This window comes from Hydractinia symbiolongicarpus, chromosome 15 (assembly GCF_029227915.1).
Source record: "Hydractinia symbiolongicarpus strain clone_291-10 chromosome 15, HSymV2.1, whole genome shotgun sequence".
In the NCBI taxonomy this organism is placed as follows: Eukaryota; Metazoa; Cnidaria; class Hydrozoa; order Anthoathecata; family Hydractiniidae; genus Hydractinia; species Hydractinia symbiolongicarpus.
Genome location: NC_079889.1, coordinates 9,765,171 through 9,788,297, shown reverse-complemented (window position 1 = coordinate 9,788,297; position 23,127 = coordinate 9,765,171). Strand labels below are relative to the sequence as shown.

Here is a 23,127-nt window from a genome sequence, read left to right as displayed (position 1 = left end):
AACAAAAGTAATTAAATTTTAAGAAGGTAGTGGCATTTTTAAAAAAAATTCAAGCTTCTAATGACGTCACAGAAAATGTACTGACGCAAGCAAAAATGTATTGCTGCCATTTTGTTCCTCTTATGACGTACTATAAGTGTACCAAGTTTGATTCAATTTGAACAACCCTATGAAAAGTTATTGAGGGCGGAATTTGAACATGTAAATGTAGCTTAAAACAGTCAAATATTCCTTAAAACTCCTGCACCTTTTAGGCGAAAAATCATCACGTTTGGTTTCTAAAATATATCCAAAATCTAAGTCGTTTGTTTGAGAATGAGTGCTCGATTCCAAAAAAAGCATGAGTTTGATCCATACGTAAGGAAGGTCGTTTTTTAGTTGGGCAAATATTCTAGTCATTTGTGTAGCTTAAATAAGAGCTTTAAACACTCTAGAAGAATCGCTTTTGTGGCCCCTTCTGAAACCAATTGGCAGGGTAGCTATACCTATATAGCCAGCTAGCTGGCGAAGCCAACGACAATAAATGCCACTTTATCATAGCTAGCTTTTACCTAGTAAACAAACAAAATAGCTAACTTAAATGATACAGGATTTTTTTTAACCTTCGAAGTCTGGGCGATCAATCAATCTGTTTTACAAAAATTTGACCAACAGTTATAAACATATTGAGAGTAACGGTAACCGACTGTTTTGGGCAAGAAACTTTGGCCTGTTGGACCTCGAATTCAAACTTCGAGAGAATACTTCGTAAAAGAAAGGCATTAATATCAGATTCTGACAATCTGATTCCTATTGTCTAACAATGAAATTAAACATTTCTATTGGTTTTTAAGAAATTGAAAGTCTGAAAATAACAATTTTCAAAGCCCGGGGTATATACTTTATCCTCGACCCTGAGTGTCAAGGGATTGGGCAGTCCTTATTTCTCTATTTTCCCAGGTGATTTTAAAGATTCCCCCTTTTGCGGCGGAAATCAAGAAACTGTTATACATAACTTCTGACAGAGTTACAGTTATGAAAAGGGAATATATCAGCACATGTATCTTTTGATGACTTTGGTAATATTTTTGTTGTCGTCATTTGTCGTTCTTTCTGAGCAATATTTTGCCATTCCATTTTGATTTTTTCTTCTAGTTCATAACATATCTTCCAGGCTTTGCGCGGAAAACGTAGATAAGTATTGGCAAAGTCCTGAAAAATCCGTTAATTTCATATATCGGATTAAAACCGTGAAGATCGGGAAAAACGGATTCGACATGTGGCAGAAATAATCAAATTAATAACATAAAAACTTTGTGAAATTTTCATGCTCGCATGAACATTAGACCCGAACTTTTATCTGCATGATTTTTGCCCCAAAAATTAAGTGTATTCACGTTGACACAAAAAAACATTGTTCTAAACAAAGAACGTTTATTATTAACTTTATAAATTAAAAAGTAATTAGTTAAGTTTGAGTGCACAGGTTGGGATTTCCCAACAGAAACAGAGGGGATTTTCTATCCATAAGTTTTTTCATTTAAAAATAAAATCTCATTCAAATATTAAAGTTTCAAAAGTAAACTGCCACAAAAAGAACAGGCGAAAGAAATTTGATTTACACTTTTGAAAAATAAACTCTATCTTTATAAAAATGAAATTATATTTGCGTTATACTTATCTACTTGCTCTTATGATAACCACGGTGGCAGTTACTCAAGCTGGTTACTTCTTAAATGGCATGTGTTATGTAGAAACAAATGGGATAAAGAAGTTTAAAACATCTTCTGGTTTTGACATTTGTCCTGTTGGTACATGCACCAACGTAACAGACTCTTGTGGTTACAACTGGTGCAACATATGTTGCGAATCATGTCACATGTTTAAAGGACAACCACAAAATGGTAAGATGGAAACTTACTTGTCAACTTTTGTTTGTTTATGTTATGTTGTTTTTTTGTTTTTATAAAGGCATCCCTTAAACCGTATAAAGACATCCTTTAAACCATAGGGCTAGTCTGTAGACTACCACATGGTGAATGTTTTGCTTTAAGACGTTCCTGCAATGTTTTCAACAATCTTATGATGTTTGATTAATAAAGATAGATAAGAGAAGTAATTAATAGCATATGTATACTCAAATATTTCTTTTTAAACTTTCTACATTAGACTAAAATTATAAGATTTATTTTCTTTATTTTTTTCTATTTTTTATTCTTTATATCTGATAAGTTCAAATACATGCATTTTTTGCAAGAAGTTTAGTAGAGTTACAAAGGGATTTTACCTAGTCGCAAAGAAAACCCCTTTGATACGCTATTAATACAGTAACTTAGTAACTACTAATAAATAATTAATAAATGATAACAGAGTTTGAAAAAGTGATTCATAAGAATTATATATTTAACTCTTTGAAAAGTTAAATACGCTTATACTAAATTATAGATTAGCATTAAAAACTCTAGTGGAATTTGCCCATCGCTACTCGCAACTGCTATTTTGGCTCACAGGCAGACCAACAAACAATTATTATGATATAGACTAGTCGTTAGCCCGCAGAAAAATCCACGGATCCGTCGCTCGTCATATGTTTTCTCTCTATTTTGTGCATCCGTAACACGAAGCAGTTATCGGTAACTATTGTTAACAAAGTATAAGTATTGATAAAGGAGAAAAACATAGCCTTTTTATCCCCCTTCCACCACTTCATTATTTAACCCCTTTTGTACCCTTATTAGTTTCATAAAATTTCACAATCCCCCTGTTTATTGAGACTTGTGGTGTAGATTTTGATGATTTTTTTTCACTTGATAGCTAGTTCAAAACAACAGTAGCGGAATAGTCTAGCCGTTGTATAATGGGTGTATATCCGATAGAAATACTAAGGCTAAAAAAGTAGTGAAACTGCATTATAAAGCTTGTAAATTTATAAATATAATTTTTCGTTTCAGTTTGATTTAGTAACCTAGTAACAACAGCTAGTTTAAACATTTTTTTTTTTTCAAAACAGGAAATTGGAGTAATTGGACTACATGGAGCGCTTGTTACGCTAACCATACCAGTGGCATTCAATATAGGTTTCGTACATGCACGTCTCCGGCGCCATTATTTGGTGGACAACTTTGCCAAACAAAGAATTTATCGAGAAATAAATTGGAGTACGAGCATCGCCAATGTAACGTAAACTATATAGGTACATTTTTTATGCAAATTATAATTATCAACGTCCATAATATGGTCTTTGTATGTTCTTTGACACAGGTGATTAACATAGAACGTGACAATGAACGTAAAAGACTTCATTTTTTACAAATATTCCATCCAAAACTCTTTATTTTTTTTTTACTTTTTAGCCAACTGGAACAACTGGCATGCTTGGAGTTATTGCTTCACACACCGGGGAAAAGAGATTAGATATCGACGTCGCACGTGTTTATACTCCATCCCTTTGAACGGAGGGCGTCTTTGTGAAACAAAGAATTTGACACTTAGTGACGTTGAGGAGGATTTGGAAAGCTGCAAGGCAGGTAAGTTGTTGATGTTGATCGCTTTCACAACGGTAGTTATTTCTTTTGATATTCGTATTATTATTCCTTCTATAGCTTTTTATATCATGTTAATGGTAACTACGTCTGCTATATTTGTTATCCTTGTCTTATTTATAGAACAGCCATTATGGAACTCGTTGACACTTGCTCTATTGGCTGTTGTTATCATTTTGGCTTTACCTTTGGTAGGGTTGATTGTGGTTGGAGTTCTTATTTACAACGGCAGATGTAAGTGCTTAAGGAACAAACATCCAGTAATTAAATATATACCGTTTGCATGTTTTTTTTTTAATTTTGTTGGTGTCTTATGACTTTCTTTTCATTGAATTGCTTGCTAAGACTTTCTTATGGTCTCATAAAAACGAGTTTTTACACGTGTATAGCCGATAACACGAACATAACTTTATGATTATGACAAATTTATAGTTATATGTCATCAATATACGAAGTGAAGAAAGAAAGTAAACAGAAAAAAAGTTGATTTTAAAAATCTTTTTGTTTCCATAGGGAATATTAGACATCAGCCAATAATTCACAAAGACACAAATGAACCAGCATCCTACATGGATGGACATGTTTAGTATAAAATTGTGATAAATCAATGTCATGTATTGTGATGAATCGTGGTTCATGTAATGTCACTCATGCTGTCACCACTATGTTTGTACAATCGTAGAAAGAACTTTGAAGGGTTATAAATAATAAAGGAAAATTATAGAATAGAACCTTAAGTAAAAAATTGAACTACCATATTGCATGAGTGTCCTTCCAGAATTCATCTCTGCAATTTTATCCTGTTGTATACAAATACTGCTTCACTTTATTAACTGTGTGACTTGGTAAATTGCGCATTACCGTCAAGTCATGACCAAATAAGTCAGACAATGACGATCATGATCTTGATTCCAAAATGTGCAAGTTACTCGTGGTGCTATGCTAATCTTGCATTTCCAAAAGATGGTTTAAAAAAACATTTTTTATCAATTTTTGGTATTTTTAGTATTCTCTTTTTTTTTCCGTATAACTTCTCAAAGAAACCTTCATCCATGATTGATATAGCTATCGAATTACACAATCTATGCCTTATGAGCACTGCTTCTGTCTGATTTTTTTTATTTCCTTAACGGTAAACATTCTTTTAAATTAGAATATTGTTTACCTTAGTATATATTTAGAAAATGTAAAATTTCAACCCTAAATAGTTTTAAACAAGATTGTTGGTAAATTCACAGGGTTAAAATTTCCTCATAAAACAACGTTTGGTTGCCATTAAGACGGGATAAACCTTCTTCCAAACACGAATTGGATAATTGAACTAAGTTTCACAAAAATATATTTAGGTTTATTGGTCGTTAACAGCTTTTAATGTCTTTATTAGTTTTGGCTACCACTTTCTTCATTTACAAAGTTTCGAGGCTTAATATTGTTGCTTAATATAGTTTTTCTCTTACAAGCTCAACTGTTGCACGTGAACAATCTACTTAAGGTCTGCGTGTCAACTAACGCGCCAATCATGTTTTTGATATGACACTTAACTTTTAGGAGCATTGTTGTTTTTGTAAACCCTTTTTGACCCTTTCTCTTTTTTAATTTGTGCTGTTCCTTATTAATTGCTTTATGTTTCAAACTTCATGCTGCTTGTAAAAGAGCGTGTACTGTTGAATCTCTTAAAAGCAAGACCGATATTTTAATTTCTCCTGGACCTAATTTTAAAAATGAAATTCGAGAAATTTTTACAACTTTTTTTTTGATAACACTCAACTTTCCGTTTGTGGGACAAAGATAGTAGCTGCGTCTAGTGCTTGCTGGCAAAGTCTTGTAGGATTTCCTCCACGGGTTGATGACTAGTTTTTTATAACACCCTCCTTTCCGTTTGTGAGCTAGCTGTGTCTAGTGCTTGCGGGGAAAGTCTTGTGGGATTTCCCAGACGGGTGTGGAAAAAATTAAAATAGATAAAGTTTTTATAAAAGTTATAAATAATATGGAAACTCGTTGGGGAATTTGTTTGCAATCAGAAGACGATCACTGATGGAATGCCAGGATTTTAAATTTAATAAGTTAGTTATAAAAAAAGTTATAAAAAAAGAAATACTTTTTATACGTTTGACATATGAAAGAATTAAAATTCAAAATTCAGATGATTTGTTACAATTTAAAAGCTCTCTTCTAACAAGACCCACCCTAAAAGTCATTTCTGACAGCTAATCTCTTGAACGTTTGATCGAGTATTTGCAATACTGCAGTATATTTGATGCAAAACAAACAAACAAATGAACATATATCAAGCTTTAAATTGCGAACTTCCTTGTACCAGTTAATCTTATCTGATAATCGGAAAAACTCATTATAAGCTCTTCCTTATGTGTTTTACTTCTAAACGCCATAGCTATCTAATTTTTTTCCTTCGCCGGATCGGTTAGGAAATAGTAATAATTAGGCATAGTTATACATGCATGTTTTTTATGCGAATAAACCATGCAGAACAGGCTCTATTTTTTAAAAATCAGAACAGCGTAAGAACATTCCTAGATTTAAATAAAGAATGGCCCATAGAATCAAATCCCATTTGTATAGTTCTGACAAACATAATAAGAATACTCTTGCTTTAAAATGGAAAAATGATAAATCTTTTGTGTAAAAGAAAAGGGTCGATTACTTTTTCACAAATAAAAAAGCCGGTAGCCTTGTGGTAAAGCGTTCGATTCCAGTGTGGGAGGTCTTTGGTTGAAACACCGGCCGAGTAATGCTAGATAAAATTTTGAATCTATCCTTTCTGCTTAGCGTTCAGCTTAGGAATAGGAATGATATCTTAAGCGGTTGTCTAGTTGAGCGATTGCTGCGCTTCCACGACTTCCGTAGCTCAAATGGGAGCTTTAAATGCACTAGAACCCCTTTCATAGGACTCTCGTTGGCAGTTCTAACAGGGTATAAAGAGGCTAGGTAAGCCATTTCAATAAAAATAATGATAATAACTCGCGACGAAATGAGGTAGATAAGATTAACACCTTTTCTTACTGCTATTATTGTTTTATCACGAAGCAACACATTTTTAAATAAAACTTTGTGATTGATATACAACACGTGATTAATTCTGACCGTATTGACTGCGTGCCTTCCCTAGCAAGTTACTAAGAAAGGATGAAAGAAGATTAAAAATTATGCAAGAACTGAGTTTCAGTGAATTTTTTAAAATAAAAATGAGTCTATTTTCTGTTATTACATATTACTGATGTATGTCTACCACGTGTTCAAACTAAAAACAAATTAACATTAATAACATTACTAATAACAAATTAACATTAATTAGAAATCCACATAGTCTAAAATGACGTAGTGAAGCAAAAATGTTAAGCTGTTTCTCTTCAACGGTATCTATAACTGTAGGGAAATACCCCTCCTTCGATACTTCGATATATTTATTTCCCCACTGTCTTATCCACAACTTACTTCGCACACAACTAATGTATTTCAACTTTACAAAATTGTTTCACCTTTTTTCCGCAGAACTAATAAGAAAAGGAGGACTTGAATAAGAAAATGTGTGTTGAACACCTAAAGGATTGTATAATTACTCCTCTATTTCAATTTGTATCTGACCCTGGCCCTGAGCTTAGAGAAATTAAATGCATGTCCCTGCCCTTGACCCAAACGTGGAGATAATATGATCTTGTAAAAGTTCTAGGTATATTACTTGCAAGTCTTATAAACTATTTTGGAGATTCAAAAGAGAGAAGCAATTAAAACGAAAATTGGGAAAAACAACATGACAATCGAATATAACTTTTGATTCATTATAAAACCTGTCAGTTGAGGGCTCACTTAATAAAATTACTATATTTGACGCTTCGGGTTTTTTAGCCGAGTATTTAAAAATATAAAACTTTCCTTGTGTACATTATTTCTTAAAGGAAAAAAAGCGTGCACAGATAACATTAAAATTAAAATTTTAAGGTTTAAGCCTACACAATGTTGGTCTAAGGAAAGTTAGTACGTGACCGCTTCGAAACTGCGAAATGGTAATGAAAGTTTTGTGGAACGTGGGAAGGGACTTTAATTTGTTTTTGGACAGGAAATTTAATAATCTTGCCCACTCTTAAATCGAGGACATTAATTTTGATGACATTTAAAACGTAAAAGGAGAATTTGCAAAACATTGTCGGCTCTGAGATCGTTTGATTTTTACTTTTGATCACTTGTGATCGCGTCTGGTATCATATTGTTTAAAAAGAAATTATGACATCAATTCATTTTCTGCTTAATACTGACATTTTAGCAGAGTCAAATTGACTCGATAGGAAGAGTGGTTTTGCGATGTCTACTTTAACACCAGGCACTGGGAATGCCGCCGAAGAGAGAGTATTTTTACCCGGAAAAAGAGTACTTGTTCCAAAGAAGTAGTTACACTAATAAAAATCCCTATAGGCCTGAAAAAGATTTAGTGTGGATCTAAGAAAAAATAATTTTAATCTCGAAATTTTCGAGAATAAATTATTACAATTAGTGGTAAATCTCTTTAGGCTAAGAAAATGCCTGTCTATTAATAATGACAGCTGGGAATTGTAAATTACGTGCAGGAAATATTTCAATATCCTGAAGACGTTTATTAAAGCATTTAGGCAAACAAAATATCCCTAGGATGCTATTATACCCCTTCCTAGCTTGTAGTATGTCGCTCGGCTGCGAAATGCAAGCACAAATTTGATCAGAGTTAAATTAGAATATGTGTTTCTAATCAGAAGAAAATTGCGATAAAAACTTTAAACGTCTCAAATTGTTCTGTATGCAGCTAGCATTGAGCAGCATTCAGGGATGTTATGTGTTCTTCTAAACGTTTGCCGTTTAAGCGGTAATTCTAGAAAATATCATGTTTTCAAGACTTAACTAGTTAATTGATGTTATTTTCAACAATGTTCCATAAATAAACTTTAATTCATTTATTATTTAACACTTCTTAATTAGTTTATTCCTTGTTACATAATACTTACAATTTTCATTAAGTCTTGATTATAATCTGACAGTCCCAATTAGTACAGCCATGTTTATGCTTTCCAATTAAAGTAATTTATTACTGTAGCACCTACGTAATGGGGATATAAGTTGTGGAGAAACTGTTTCAGTGGTTACTTTCACAATAAAAGAAGAAAGAACACAAGAAGGTATAGCAGAGTTCAACTGTATATCATCAGGATTGGAGTGATAGAACATAAACCAGAACTTGGAATTTTCAACACCATGAAGAGCACGTTTTTCATATACCTTGCTGCTGTTCTAAAGTTATGTACGTGCCAGCGAGGGATATTTCTTGAGGGAGATGAGAAAGGAATTGATGGTTTACCAAGTCTAACTGATCCTAAAGATTCTCATGGAGAGGTTGTCACAACTAGCATGCATAAGTTGTCATTGAATAAGTTTAAAATGTCATACTTTCCAGATTTGTCAGATATCAAAGTCGAAACGCCAGTTATTAGGGTATGTATTTTCGCAATAAAGCCATAATAAAATTTGAGCTGTTTATTTCTTTTTTTTTCCCGCAATTTTGATAGTTTACTGGAATTAATTAAAGTTAATACGGTCCTATTTTGAGTTCATTCTTGTGCCTGTCAGTAGATTGAATTTCTCAAAAAAACAATACATACAGACGCATGAAACAAGAACAATAATGTATCACATCATCGCCGTAAAGTATAAGTAGTGGAGCTGGTACAACTTAGTGAAGGTGTTACATTCTAGGCCTTCAAAACAATTTTTGAAATTTTATACTTTTATTGTCATCTTATGATATATTTCTTTTTAGTAAGAAGTAATTTTTTATTGGTACCATCTATCCTATTCAGATTACTAGTATGTCTTATAAACATAATAGGTATCAATCCACGGAGCAATAACAATCAACGATGACAGCACGACTATAAAAGCTTGTCCTGGTGTACTTTTAAGGACGAGAGGTAATATCATAGCACCATTTTGGGTGGCAAATACCCATGGTACAGTTACATACAGAGAAGATATAAATGACAAGGACAAGCAGACACTAAGTGAAGACATTTCTATGGCATTCCACGTTGAAAACACAGTTAAAGCTTCAGACATAATGTATGGTCTAATAATTACATGGAATGATATGTTTAATATAAATAACGACAAAAGACCTCAGGTACGGTTTTGAAAGTCTTATATAAGGCATTATATATTTTTTTCACTTATTTTAACTAAAACGAACCAAAGGACTTTAGAAATTATACAATTAAGAGATTTTTCATCTTAACGCTCAGCTAAATTGAAAGTTTTATGCAAAGTGTACTCAATATCCGTAGGGTCTTTGTTGTGTTTATACTCTATACTCTTAATCGTTTCCTACTGCAGTGTGGTCTTTAAAAAGTTGTTTGTTCCTTTTAGACTAGCAAGAACTCCTTTCAAATAGCGCTGACAACATTGGCAAGTGGGATTACATACGTGACCTTTGTGTATAGAAAGATTTCGTATCATAATATCCATGATATGGGTCCAAACACTCAAAAGTGTACAGAATCAGCGCAGGTTAATTCTTCTTAAAAAATTGACTCTCTCTTTTTCCTTAAACGTTGTAGATGTGCAAGTCTAATTGCCAACCAAAAACATTGGTTGGGCGGAAAAGAAAATTTACAAATTTGTTTTTTTATTTATAGTATGGTGTTGGAAACAGAAACCCCTTCAGACGATTTCCACTCTCATTCTTTTTTCCCTACAGACCAGATTGGGTAGCATATTTTACTAACCAGAACAGCTTTACTCGATTGGGTAGATACACGTTTAAGCTTACAATTCCAGGACATCGTAAGTGTAGTTGTGTTGTTGTTTTTTCAGTATCATAAAAGCTGAACTAGTAGTTTAACAACAGCATGAAAATTTCTCTAACTGGCAGTTTGCGTAAAAAACTTATGTAAATCTGGCAAAAGGACACAATAATCTAAAACCTTTTATCACAAGATGAGAAAGCGAAACTTAGACCTTATTTTTATTTATTTTTGCACATTTAACATTGGGAGAAAAGAACTTTAATAAATATCGTTGCATATTCTGTTTAAGACTGAATATTTATTGCAAAACAGTGATCAAAGTGTGACATAAAAAATTAGAAATGTCTATTTCTTTAACTACATTAAGTAATTGTTAGATTGCTACTTCAGATTGCTACTTCTCAATCGTCCATCCCTTTATACACTTTAGAATTAAAACGGGATTCCTAAATTTCGGTTAAATGTCTGTAAAAGTTAGAACTATTATACTTTGTTTGAGCTGAAGTCTCGTAAAATATGCCAAAATTTTGTTGCTGTCATGCCCTTTAATTCCAATTTAAATGGTACTGAGAGAATTTCCATATTACTTTTGGCTATGGTTTATTTCATAGAACAGCCATTCCCTCCCACCATCAACTGCAGAGATAAACCTGTTGATCCATTTTGCGAAAAGGCGACATGGTTTGGAATTGAAGCGCAAATACATTTAGAATTCTGCAAATTTCGAGCAGCTGGCATATACCCATATCCATTATCTTGCAACCGATTCGTCTACTGTGGGGTGGATCACAGTCGCGCTGATGTAAACACTTGCATGAAGGGATTAAATTTTAATCCAATTTTGCATGGATGTGATTACAAGGAAAACGTCGAATGTAATTTACCCACAAATGTTACATGTAAGTCCTTCGTTAAGTGTGTGCCCTATACTCCTATGCGGTAAAAAAAAAAATACCAGTGTCCATAAAATTCAACCAGATTTTTTAGCTATCATACACCTTGCTTGGTATAAAAGTAGAAGCTATACGGTGAATATAAGATGCCAAATACATGATCTTAGATATTAGGTTTGTCGTAGTTATCCAATTAGTAAGAGAAGCACTCTAATCCCTATATATGGTCTATATCCGCATCAGGAAATTGAAGGAAATAGGTTAAAATAATATTGTAATTTATGCTCAATTTAAAGCATTTAAGATGATAACAACCGACTTTAGTAAATAAACAACATTAAAAGCTAAATGCACTTATGAAAAGTATTTTAAAATCAGGTATTTCATTATTATAACACCAGATATGAAATAAAGAAAAATTACCCTTCTCTTTTGTATGTCATAGGTGGGAACCCTTCAGTAACCGTTGTGCACGGTAACAGCAAATGACATGAGAATTTCTTTGACATAAATATGTTAGACACGAATTGGCTGGACAGGGGGTACAATAACGCTATTAAAAGAAATTAAAACACTACTTTATAAAAAAAATCTTTTAGGAAAGTTTAAAAAATTATGACATCACTGTTTGTTGTCACGATTGCTTATTGGTGAAACAGGGGCTTATTTATTAGTCCCAAAACACCCGTCTATAGGGTTATTATTGTTATTCTGTCTAAAACAGAACAGAAAAGCATGCCTATATCACAGTATTCATTTATTTATTTTAGTTATACTTAACCGATCAGAACTTAATTTAACAAAACCACCACCGCAGAAGCATTACCATAACAACACATGTGAACTCCTTGGTTGGGGTGATATTGCTGACCCAGGAACCTGTGACCATTTTCTCTCGTGTACAAATTCAAGAACAATAAGAAGAAGATGCCCCTCCGATGTTTGGGGTAAAACGTTATACTTTCAAGTCACTGGTACACGAAAAGGATATTGTGATTACAGGCGGAACGTGAAATGCGTCAAAGGCGTCAGACCGACAACTCCTGTGCCGACAACAACAACGACAACAACAACGACAACAACAACGAAAAATGTACCTGTTACATATTTGCCAATTACTACAACATATAAGCATCCCTACATTTAAAAGAGAGTTTCCTCATGGAGTTTAAATTATTTATAGACAGTTTTCATTCAAAACGCATGTGAGCTGGCATCCAACGTTTCATCTAGGCTTTAACCATTTTACGTGAATCAGTGTCATATTGTCGACTGTATTTTTGGGAAATAATAATAATTTACTGTCAATACTTTCTTTCTCTTCTAAGCTTTGTAATAGCTAAGCAAAAAATAATTATCAAATATTTTCAATGTCACAAATATCTCTTAGGTTAATACCCCTTTTTTTATTCAAATTGATTTTCAGATCTCTAATTTTTGTGAAAGATGTACACAATAGCAAACCTGGAAAAAGTCTATAACGGAAAACCCCGCATATTTTTTACGCGTTAATGATCAACGTAACGCACATCACAGTAAGCTGCCGTGACTTGCCTGTTGTGTGTTCCAACCACTAGTTGTGCTGCCCGATTGGATAACTTGAAAAAAAACAGGTGCAAAGTTGCCCCACTATAGCACTGTTTCCTCGCGTCGAAGAGCGGTTGAGTTCTTTCTATTAACTGAATTAATTCAACACAGTGCCTATGAAGCAAATACAGTTTGATAAATCTTTTACAAAACGCTATAGTTATGTCGCCCAAGTTAGAACGTGTTTGCGTAATTAGAGACACGTTGCATCATTTTCTCTAAAGGGGTATCTAATGAATTTAAATTCAGATAGTAGAAACAGCCATTAAAAAAAAGTAATTGTATCATTCCCACGCAAAGTTTTAAGGAAGCGTAAATGATACGAAAGAAAATCTTATAGCGCATCTGAAGCAATCGTTATCATTATAGGCAAATAATACCTATTAAACTATTTACTATCTCATGTTCTCTCTATCTTTTAAGTGAGCTGTTATTGTCCAGCTAGTCTTATATATCAAGGACATCAGATTTTCACATGTCGTATAGATTGTAAGCAACGCTCTTTCGTGCATCTCTAGCACCACTTGGACGGACGGACAGACAAAATGCGACTACCATTAATAGTGCAATATTGGTTTTCTCTTCCACAAACAAATTTAAGACATTGTTGTGATTGTAAAGCCTCGCGAAATAGAGCAAAATGTTTTTAGTTGTCTTGATGCTCTCTTCATTTTTGATTTTCTGGTTATCTAAGAGAGTTACATTTTTTTTTATCTCCCTTTTTGTAGTCTGTCATGAGAACATTATTTATTTTCATTGAGTTATGTACTAAATAATGCGAATTTAACATTTAATATTTGAATTTACAGACAGTGAATGTAAAAAATACCTAAAAATTTAGGCTTCATTGCTGTATATTTACAAGAACAATTTCGAAACAAACTTCGAATTTTAGCTTGACCCCTTTTGAAAAATAGCGTCTCACATTTTGTTGTTGTTGTTATTGTTTAGACATTTTATTGACTGTCAGTAACTAAAAATTACATTTCCTGATTTAGTACGCGAGTCAGTTTTGACAGGTGACATATTTATTTCAAATTGAGAATTAATTATAATATTTTGCACAACATAATTAAACATTATATAATGTTCTAAAGACGTGGTAGATATATAATTATTCTACTTATCAATACTTTCTTAAAAACATTGAATGATTCCTTTGTGGTCATTTTGCCTTGACGACCTTTGTAAGGTAGTCAAACAAACATACCTGATTGATTACGGAGATATTCAACAATTGCTATCATGCTTTCATATTACGGAGATGCAACTTCCTTTTCATTTTTGAATTTTATCATGTGATGCAACAAGTATCTCTTGAGTATTTAGCTACATAATCTTAGACAAATTTAGAAGGAACGCATTAGTATATAACCCTTTTATCAAATTTCAAGACCTCCCCGACCCTATTAAAAGCAGCTCCAAATGTAACTCTTTTTTACAATCAACTGTTAAGTTATAGAGGTAATTAACGCTGTGTTCATTGCAAAAATTACCTCAAAATGAAAATCATTTATTTATTTTGCCCAAAATTTGTGCTGAAAAACAATGTGAATGTTAACATGTTTATATAAGATAGGAGAATCCGCTTCCGCATAGACCGTATGTAACAAATATAATGGTAAGAACTGCTTCCCTAAAACAACGTGTTTAAGAATGTACTAAATGAAAAATTTCCTTTATGGCTAAGAATTGTGCCAAATTTATTATACTTCAGTGCAGCATTAGAAAAATCGCTAATTCTCATTAAAAATCCCCTCTGTTATTATAATATGGATACCCAACCAGTAAAATATTATTTATATTGCGCTTTTTAGTAATGTAAAAATGAAAATAATATCAGATTTTAGAGTTGTAATAATGTAAAGCCTGCAAATGTAGCATTATCAAAACACTACTCCTTCCCACAGAAAAGGCGCACACATTTAAAAGAAAAAATTCAGGTGAAAATGATTTTTCACACCTTTTTCTAACCACCTGTTGACTAATGAGTTAACCAATGAGAACCGATGTGACTATCCTAAAAGTATTCAAAAAAATAAAAATTAAATTTTAGCCCCTGAAATGATATGCTTCAGAAGTTATTACAAGAAAACTGGAAGGGGTTTGGGGTTAAAATCGTTTATTCATTAAATACAAACAACCATAATCTAAGGAGAAAATGTGTAAACTCTTTCAAAAGTACGCAGACTTGTTTAAATACCTCTCTCCATCTCAATACAATTTTTCCTCTATCCACCCATTGATGTTTATTTGTTAGTATATTTTTAGATCCTTAATACACAATTTAATTTCAGGTACTAAATGGTTTTGGCGGTTTTTTGATAATCACAGTAAAGCCTATAAATAAGCTGACTCTACTCATATGTTGATTATAGCAGTTTATTTTTAAAACAGGCAAGCGTAAAGCGGTAAGAAGGTAAAAGGTTGTGATTGTTGTGTATTTCATTAAAGTTGAAGATCACGGGTTGATGCAAGTTGATGTTACTTAAATAATATAATAAATATTCAATGCAATTTTACTTTAATTTTAATTTAACATTAATTTTAATTTTTAGCTATATCTCACTGCTTTTTCTTTTCGCTGATGTAGAAGAATGATGACAAGTTGATGTTACTTAAATATTATAATACGATATCTATCTATTTTAGCTTGACCCCTTTTGGACATTAAAAAATAGCGTCTCACATTTTGTTGTTGTTGTTATTGTTTAGACATTTTATTGACTGTCAGTAACTAAAAATTACATTTCCTGATTTAGTACGCGAGCCAGTTTTGACAGGTGACATATTTATTTTAAATTGACAATTAATTATAATATTTTGCACAACATAATTAAAGATTATATAATGTTCTAAAGACGTGGTAGATATATAATTATTCTACTTACCAATACTTTCTTAAAAACTTTAAATCATTCCTTTGTGGTCATTTTGCCTTGACGACCTTTGTAAGGTAGTCAAACAAACATACCTGATTGATTACGGAGATATTCAACAATTGCTATCATGCTTTCATATTACGGAGATGCAACTTCCTTTTCATTTTTGAATTTTATCATGTAATGCAACAAGTATCTCTTGAGTATTTAGCTACATAATCTTAGACAAATTTAGAAGGAGCGCATTAGTGTATAACCCTTTTATCAAATTTCAAGACCTCCCCGACCCTATTAAAAGCAGCTCCAAATGTAACTCTTTTTTACAATCAACTGCTAAGTTATAGAGGTAATTAACGCTGTGTTCATTGCAAAAATTACCTCAAAATGAAAATCATTTATTTATTTTGCCCAAAATTTGTGCTGAAAAACAATGTGAATGTTAACATGTTTATATAAGATAGGAGAATCCGCTTCCGCATAGACCGTATGTAACAAATATAATGGTAAGAACTGCTTCCCTAAAACAACGTGTTTAAGAATGCACTAAATTAAAAATTTCCTTTATGGCTAAGAATTGTGCCAAATTTATTATACTTCAGTGCAGCATTAGAAAAATCCTCATTAAAAATCCCCTCTGTTATTATAATATGGATACCCAACCAGTAAAATATTATTTACATTGCGCTTTTTAGTAATGTAAAAATGAAAATACTATATCAGATTTTAGAGTTGTAATAATGTAAAGCCTGCAAATGTAGCATTATCAAAACACTACTTTTTCCCATAGAAAAGGTGCACACATTTAAAAGAAAAAATTCAGGTGAAAATGATTTTTCATACCTTTTTCTAACCACCTGTTGACTAATGAGTTAACCAATGAGAACCGATGTGACTATCCTAAAAGTATTCAAAAAAATAAAAATTAAATTTTAGCCCCTGAAATGATATGCTTCAGAAGTTATTACAAGAAAACTGGAAGGGGTTTGGGGTTAAAATCGTTTATTCATTAAATACAAAGAACCATAATCTAAGGAGAAAATGTGTAAACTCTTTCAAAAGTACGCAGACTTGTTTAAATACCTCTCTCCTTCTCAATATAATTTTTCTTCTATCCACCCATTGTTGTTTATTTGTTAGTATATTTTTAGATCCTTAATACACAGTTTAATTTCAGGTACTAAATGGTTTTGGCGGTTTTTTGATAATCACAGTAAAGCCTATAAATAAGCTGACTCTACTCATATGTTGATTATAGCAGTTTATTTTTAAAACAGACAAGTGTAAAGCGGTAAGAAGGTAAAAGGTAGTGATTGTTGTGTATTTCATTAAAGTTGAAGATTACGGGTTGATGCAAGTTGATGTTACTTAAATAATATAATAAATATTCAATGCAATTTTACTTTAATTTTAATTTAACATTAATTTTAATTTTTAGCTATATCTCACTGCTTTTTCTTTTCGCTGATGTAGAAGAATGATGACAAGTTGATGTTACTTAAATATTATAATACGACTAGTCGATAAAGACCCGTGGAAATATCCACTTAGGCAATAGGACATTGAAAAAGTTGGTTGTTTTAATACGTTTTGCTGACGTCAGCATTGCAAATCCTAAAAAAATTGGCGAAATTTAGTTTATTCGTTGCCTGTAACGTGTAGAGGTTGAAACGCTGATCAAAATAATGTATAGGATCATATCTTTTCTACGAACGACTAAGTATATATAAGGGTTTAAAATATTTTGCTGACGTCAGTGTTACCTTCATTGTATAGACCTTGAAACGACGATAAAGAAAATGTATAGGATCATGTACTTTTGACAAACGGGTGCAGAGATATTGGGGTTTAGATGTTTTTGATGACGTCATCAACCCGTCCATTCCGAAACGGATTGGGGAACCAAGTTTTGAAAAATTACCCAAATTGGTTCTAGGTGCTCCCTACGCGGTGAAAAATCATTGACGTCACCACCTCGTTCCCAAGTTATTTGGCCTCAAAGTTTTTGGCGCACTGTTATGACTTCATTAATTTAATATAGGATATTGACGTTAAAGTAGTGTTATTGACGTCGCGCCGTAACGTCAGAAAATTTAACATATGGCTTCACTAATCTTAATATACTTTCCTTTGACGTCAATATTGCTTTAACGTCAAAGTTTGGTAATTTACAGAACAAATTTATAGATGATGTTTTATAGACTTTTTATCCACTTTGCAAAAGTCACAGACAGAACTGTCGTATTATTATATAGGCTAGTCGATAAAGCCCGTGGAAAAATCCACTGAGGCAGGATAAGATTGAAAAATAAGCGTCATATGAATTTTGATGTCGCAGAAAACCATCTGCAAAAAAATTAGAACCTTGTTTTTACGTTGCCTCTATGGTGCGGAGTTTAAAGCGCTGATCAAGAAAATGTATGTAATCACGTGCTTTTGATAAATGATTAATGAGATATAAAGGTTAAAAAAATTTGCTAACGTCAGCACTGACCCGTTTTTTTTTTTTAAAAAAAATTTGCATACCTGTTGCCTTCATCGTATAGATCTTGAAAGGCTGATCAAGAAAATGTATAGGATCATGTACTTTTGACAAACGGTTGCAGAGATATTAGGGTTTAAAGGTTGTTTGATGACGTCATCAACCCGTGCATTCCGAAACGGATTCTGGGACATAGGTTTGGAAAAATCACCCAAATTGGTCCTAGGTAGTCCCTTGTTACCCACGCGGTGAAAAATCATTGACGTCACCACCTCGTTTCCAAGTTATTTGCCCTCAAAGTTTTAGTTTAATGGCTTCATTAATTTAATATAGGATATTGACGTTAAAGTAGTGTTATTGACGTCGCGCCGTAATGTCAGAAAATTTAGCATAATAGACATGCATTTTTCGGCAACATCAAAGGAAAATGAACACATTCACTTTGCCTGTCACAGACACACAGACAGACACACTTAGCGTATTATTATATAGATATCTATCTAAAAAATACGCCAGTTCTGTCTGTTTGTCTGTCTGTCTGTGACTTTTGCAAAGTGGATTATATTCTTTTCAATTTTCTTTAACAAATTCTATAAAACATCGTCTATAAAATTGTTCTGTAGTTTAGCAAACTTTAACGTTAAAATAGTATTGACGTCAAAGGAAAGTTAATTAAGATTAGTGAAGCCATTGCAGTGCACTTAAAACTTTGAGGCCAAATAACTTGGAAACGAGGTGGTGACGTCAATGATTTTTCACCGTGTGGGTAACTAGGGACCACCTGGGACCGATTTGGGTAAGTTTCCCAAACCTAGGTCCCCAAATCCGTTTCGGAATGGACGGATGGATGACGTCATCAAAAAACCTTCAAGCTCTAATATCTCTGCAACCGTTTGTCAAAAGTACATGATCCTTTACATTTTCTTGATCAGCGTTTCAAGATCTATACGAGGAAGGCAACAGGTATATAAATTTCCAAAAAAATTTTTTAGCTTTTGACGGGCCATTGCTGACTTCAGCAAAATTTTTAAACCCTTATATCTCATTAACCGCTTATCAAAAGCACATGATCATATACATTTTCTTGATCAGCGCTTTCAGCTCTACACGATAGAGGCAACGTGAAAACAAGCTTCTGAATTATTATTTTTGTGGATAGGTTGCTGACGTCATCAAAATTCAAATAAGGCTTCTTTTTTATTTTTATACTCCCTCAGTGGATTTTTCCACGGGCCTTATCGACTAGTAATAATAATATTTAAAATATACCAAAATATAATAAAAATTATTATATAAAAATTAACAGTGCAATATTACTTTGAGTTAGTGAGTGATGCTGATTCTAATAATTTTTAGTTATCTTTAAGCGTTTTTTTGGTATAGCAGAATGATGAAAGTTATATTGGTATTTTTGACGTTGGTATATATTTGTCAATGCCAGCCTGGTGAATTCTTTATGGATAAAGAAGGGAAATTTGGACTTCCAGTACCAGGGATCCCAAAGAAACCTACCAATGGAAAACCAGAGAAAGTTATGCACGAGTTAAGGAGTTTGAACTTTAAGATGTCATTTTTTGACAATAAGTTAAGGAAAAGGAGTATTCGAGTAAGTAGTCAATTTGTAATACTTGGTCCGTTTTGTTCTGATGTCAATGATGCATTTACCGCAGAAGTTCTTTGCAAGTTCTTTACCCATTGAATATATTCAAACAAAGCCGGATGTAGTCTATTTGATCAAACAATCTGGGTTCCAACTTCGCCTCTCATGTCACAAATTCTAGTGTGCAGAAAATGACTTTGTTTGCGAAATTTAATCGATTTCGCAGAAATTTATTTTTTTTAACCAATGATAATTGTTAAAATTTAACAATAGGCCCTTCTTAACTGTTTGGAGACTATTGAACGATGTCAAATTTAATTTTCTGTAAAAGTTGAAGAATTCGAAAAATATGCGCCATGCTGCACTCGGTATCGTGTAATGGCATTAAAGAAAAGTGAGACCTCCATTCTTTGTAAGACACGGGACACTAAGACTCTGATACCAATAACCGATACTCGACACGCTGCCGTTTTTAACAGATAGAAAAAATGAACCAATATAAAATTCATTAAAATTTGAGCTTTGTATCTATGTAAAATTCATGTTTTCTAAAATTTAACGGGGGATAACAAACAGATGAAAGTATTTCTCGTTACACGGGATTCTTAAGATATTGCGGAAATTAAATTTGGCAATTTCATAAAAAAATAATAAAAAAAACAAGGCTGGGAAAGTTTAAGACATTAAAACATGATAGAAGGAAAAATTATCGACCTGTATTGTCTTCGGTCTTTTTCAGGCAATCGTTAGGATCGTGTAGCTCTGCTTGTAGATTATGCAAGCAAGAAGACCACGTGGGAAAGCAAAGAAACAAAATTAACTGTAAAAACATGCTAATATGGTTATTGAGATTGATTTTTTACACGAAATGCTATTTTTGCTACAGAATATAGCAACAAGTGTCACAAAAAAGTTACACTTTAAGAGCCTTAAAAATGGCTAAACTACTTTACCAAAATTAATTTTGGGGATAAATTCAATATTTGCAAAATTCAATGTTTACAAAGTTAGCAAGTCCTTATATTTCGCAAATATATGTTATATGTCTTCAAAACACGTAATTTCAACGAACGGTGAAAGAAAAAATTTTCTGACGTCAGCAAAAACCCATCAATGTTTGATGTCTAGAATAAATTTGTGTCTTGTTTCATCCTCATATCAAGGAAAGCCATTGACCCCTAGATAGAACAAGGTTTCGTGAGTTTTAAGTGCTAGGGCACACCAAGCCCATTTAACTATCCATAGTGTAAATCTTTATTTCTAGAAAGGAAGAAAAAAAGCCAAGTTTCAGTCAAGTCAAGCAGAAATTTATTTTTGCGAATTTCGCGAGTTTCCCAATACTTCCTGCGGGGAACAAACTCGTGAAATTCACAGGGGATTAATTTCCGCGAAAAATAATTTCCTTAAGGTTGTATAGTGATTGCTGTTCTTACTACTAGGTTTCAAGACATGGTTTTATAACTATTGACTTTAACGAACCGCTTAGCGCTTGTCCACCAACTGAGGATTTAAAGGATATCAGCGCAGCCTTCATTGCACCATTTTGGCTTCCAAACAGCGAAGGAGAAGTGTTTTACAGAGACGCGAGTACTAAAGATTTGACTGGTGTTGACAAATCGAGGATTGAAACTGATATCAGAAAGGGTTTTTCAAATAATAAACTAGGCGTTATTTCAGTAACCCATGCACTTTTTATAACTTGGAATAACATGTTTAACGCTAATAACTTTCCAAATCCACAGGTTAGAAAGATCTCGTAAATATAGCTTTTCTTCTTTTCTATGATCATATTGCGTACTATAGCTACTGGACCTCTTTACACCCAAATTATAAACTATTTGAACATAATTTTCTCTATTTTTCTTAATTTTTTTCTTAAAATTGCAATCTGTGTGTGTTGTTGGAAAGATAATAATTTTATTTTTATTAGGCTAAACGAAACTCATTTCAACTTGCACTGGTCACACTCGACACCAATATTACATATGCCATATTTGTGTACAGAGTAATAATGTTTCAGAGCATTCATAATTTGAGCATACCAAATGATCAAGAATGTAGGAGTTCAGCTAAGGTAAAAATGACATTTGTTAATTTCCAAGTAGTACCTTTTACATATGTCAATTTAATATTCTAGTTTGGAATTGGAGTTACACAAAAAGAAGTTAACCGATTTCCTCTATCCTTTTTCTTCCCATTAAGACAAGACTGGGTTGCATGTTTTACCAATCAGGATGAATTTCGGCGGCTTGGAAGATACACTTTTCAACTTTCAATTGAAGCAGCAAGTTAGTATTATTCAGTCCCCTTTAGCACTATCTTAGCAACCTCCCTTAGTCCACAAGTCCCTAATTTGACCAAACGTTGTTCAGTGCTTTACGCGAATTAAAAGAAGACAAAAATACAAAATTTACTTCATGCAACTTTAATTACCCCCCCCCAAAAAAAAAATTAATATTTATTTCATTTGTCTCTTTTTTTTCATCAAACGTGTTTCTAAATTTGTTTCTTTATGGCAAAGGTAATATTCTGTTACTAAGTTCTGCTTCGGTTGTCGATGCTGAAACCTAGTCTATCTTTGTAAGAATCTGTGTCAGGATTAATATGGTTGCTGATCCATCATCTTGAAGAACATTGTACTTTGTTTATATTTTGGTTATTGTTAAAATTAATAACAAAAGTAAAGTATTTTTTATTTACTTTTAAGAATTTTTAGGGGTAAAAAATCTTTCGCCAGACCCTATAACGCCACACCAGATCCTTACGTCATAACATGATCTGGCGAATAGGAAACGTCTTTAAAGACCGGCATATAAAAGCCAAAAACGTCCTTCAAGGGAGGAAAGTGTTTACAAAAGAAAATTTAGCGGTTTGACGAAATTAGTAAGTTTTGCGCAAAAAACTTGCAATTGATCGAAAGAAAAGATATTTTTCTATTTTGTACTTGTACTGTAAAACTATATTTACGTTTTAGGCATTATTGAAGACCATTTAATTTCTAGTTATGCGAGTATAAGTTTTTGTGGTTCATAACTTTCTTAATGAGAAATTGTTTTAAAAATATTATTTTAGAGCAACCTCTACCACCAGCAATTGATTGCAGTCCGCCAAACTCACCGTTCTGTCAGAAGACAAGTTGGTTTGGTATAAACGCACAAATACATCTAGATTTTTGCAAATACAGAGACGCTGGTATTTATCCTTATCCACTTTCGTGTAATCGCTTTGTGTATTGTAGTCCATTGCATTTGAAAGCTGATGTGCGGTACTGTCCTGAAGGTCTACATTTCAGTGACGTACTGTCGGTATGTGATTACAGGGAGAACGTGGAATGCAATCTACCAGAGAATAGCAGTAGTAAGTACTTTGCAGAATAAACTTTT

General features: G+C 32.9%; 2 protein-coding genes across 2 annotated transcripts; both read left to right on the top strand.

Moving 5' to 3' along the window:
* Positions 1 to 1,527: 1,527 nt before the first annotated feature.
* LOC130628954 (semaphorin-5B-like) lies at positions 1,528 to 4,756 on the top strand. The gene is made up of 5 exons (XM_057442019.1): positions 1,528 to 1,883; positions 2,990 to 3,172; positions 3,333 to 3,506; positions 3,645 to 3,755; positions 4,035 to 4,756. The coding sequence occupies exons 1-5, from the start codon at positions 1,634 to 1,636 to the stop codon at positions 4,106 to 4,108; spliced, it is 792 nt and encodes a 263-aa protein (XP_057298002.1). The 5' UTR covers positions 1,528 to 1,633; the 3' UTR covers positions 4,109 to 4,756.
* Positions 4,757 to 4,899: 143 nt separating this feature from the next.
* On the top strand, positions 4,900 to 12,504 carry LOC130628953 (uncharacterized). The gene is made up of 6 exons (XM_057442018.1): positions 4,900 to 8,996; positions 9,391 to 9,681; positions 9,924 to 10,064; positions 10,193 to 10,340; positions 10,915 to 11,202; positions 11,967 to 12,504. The coding sequence occupies exons 1-6, from the start codon at positions 8,760 to 8,762 to the stop codon at positions 12,341 to 12,343; spliced, it is 1,482 nt and encodes a 493-aa protein (XP_057298001.1). The 5' UTR covers positions 4,900 to 8,759; the 3' UTR covers positions 12,344 to 12,504.
* The last annotated feature ends 10,623 nt before the right edge of the window (positions 12,505 to 23,127 follow it).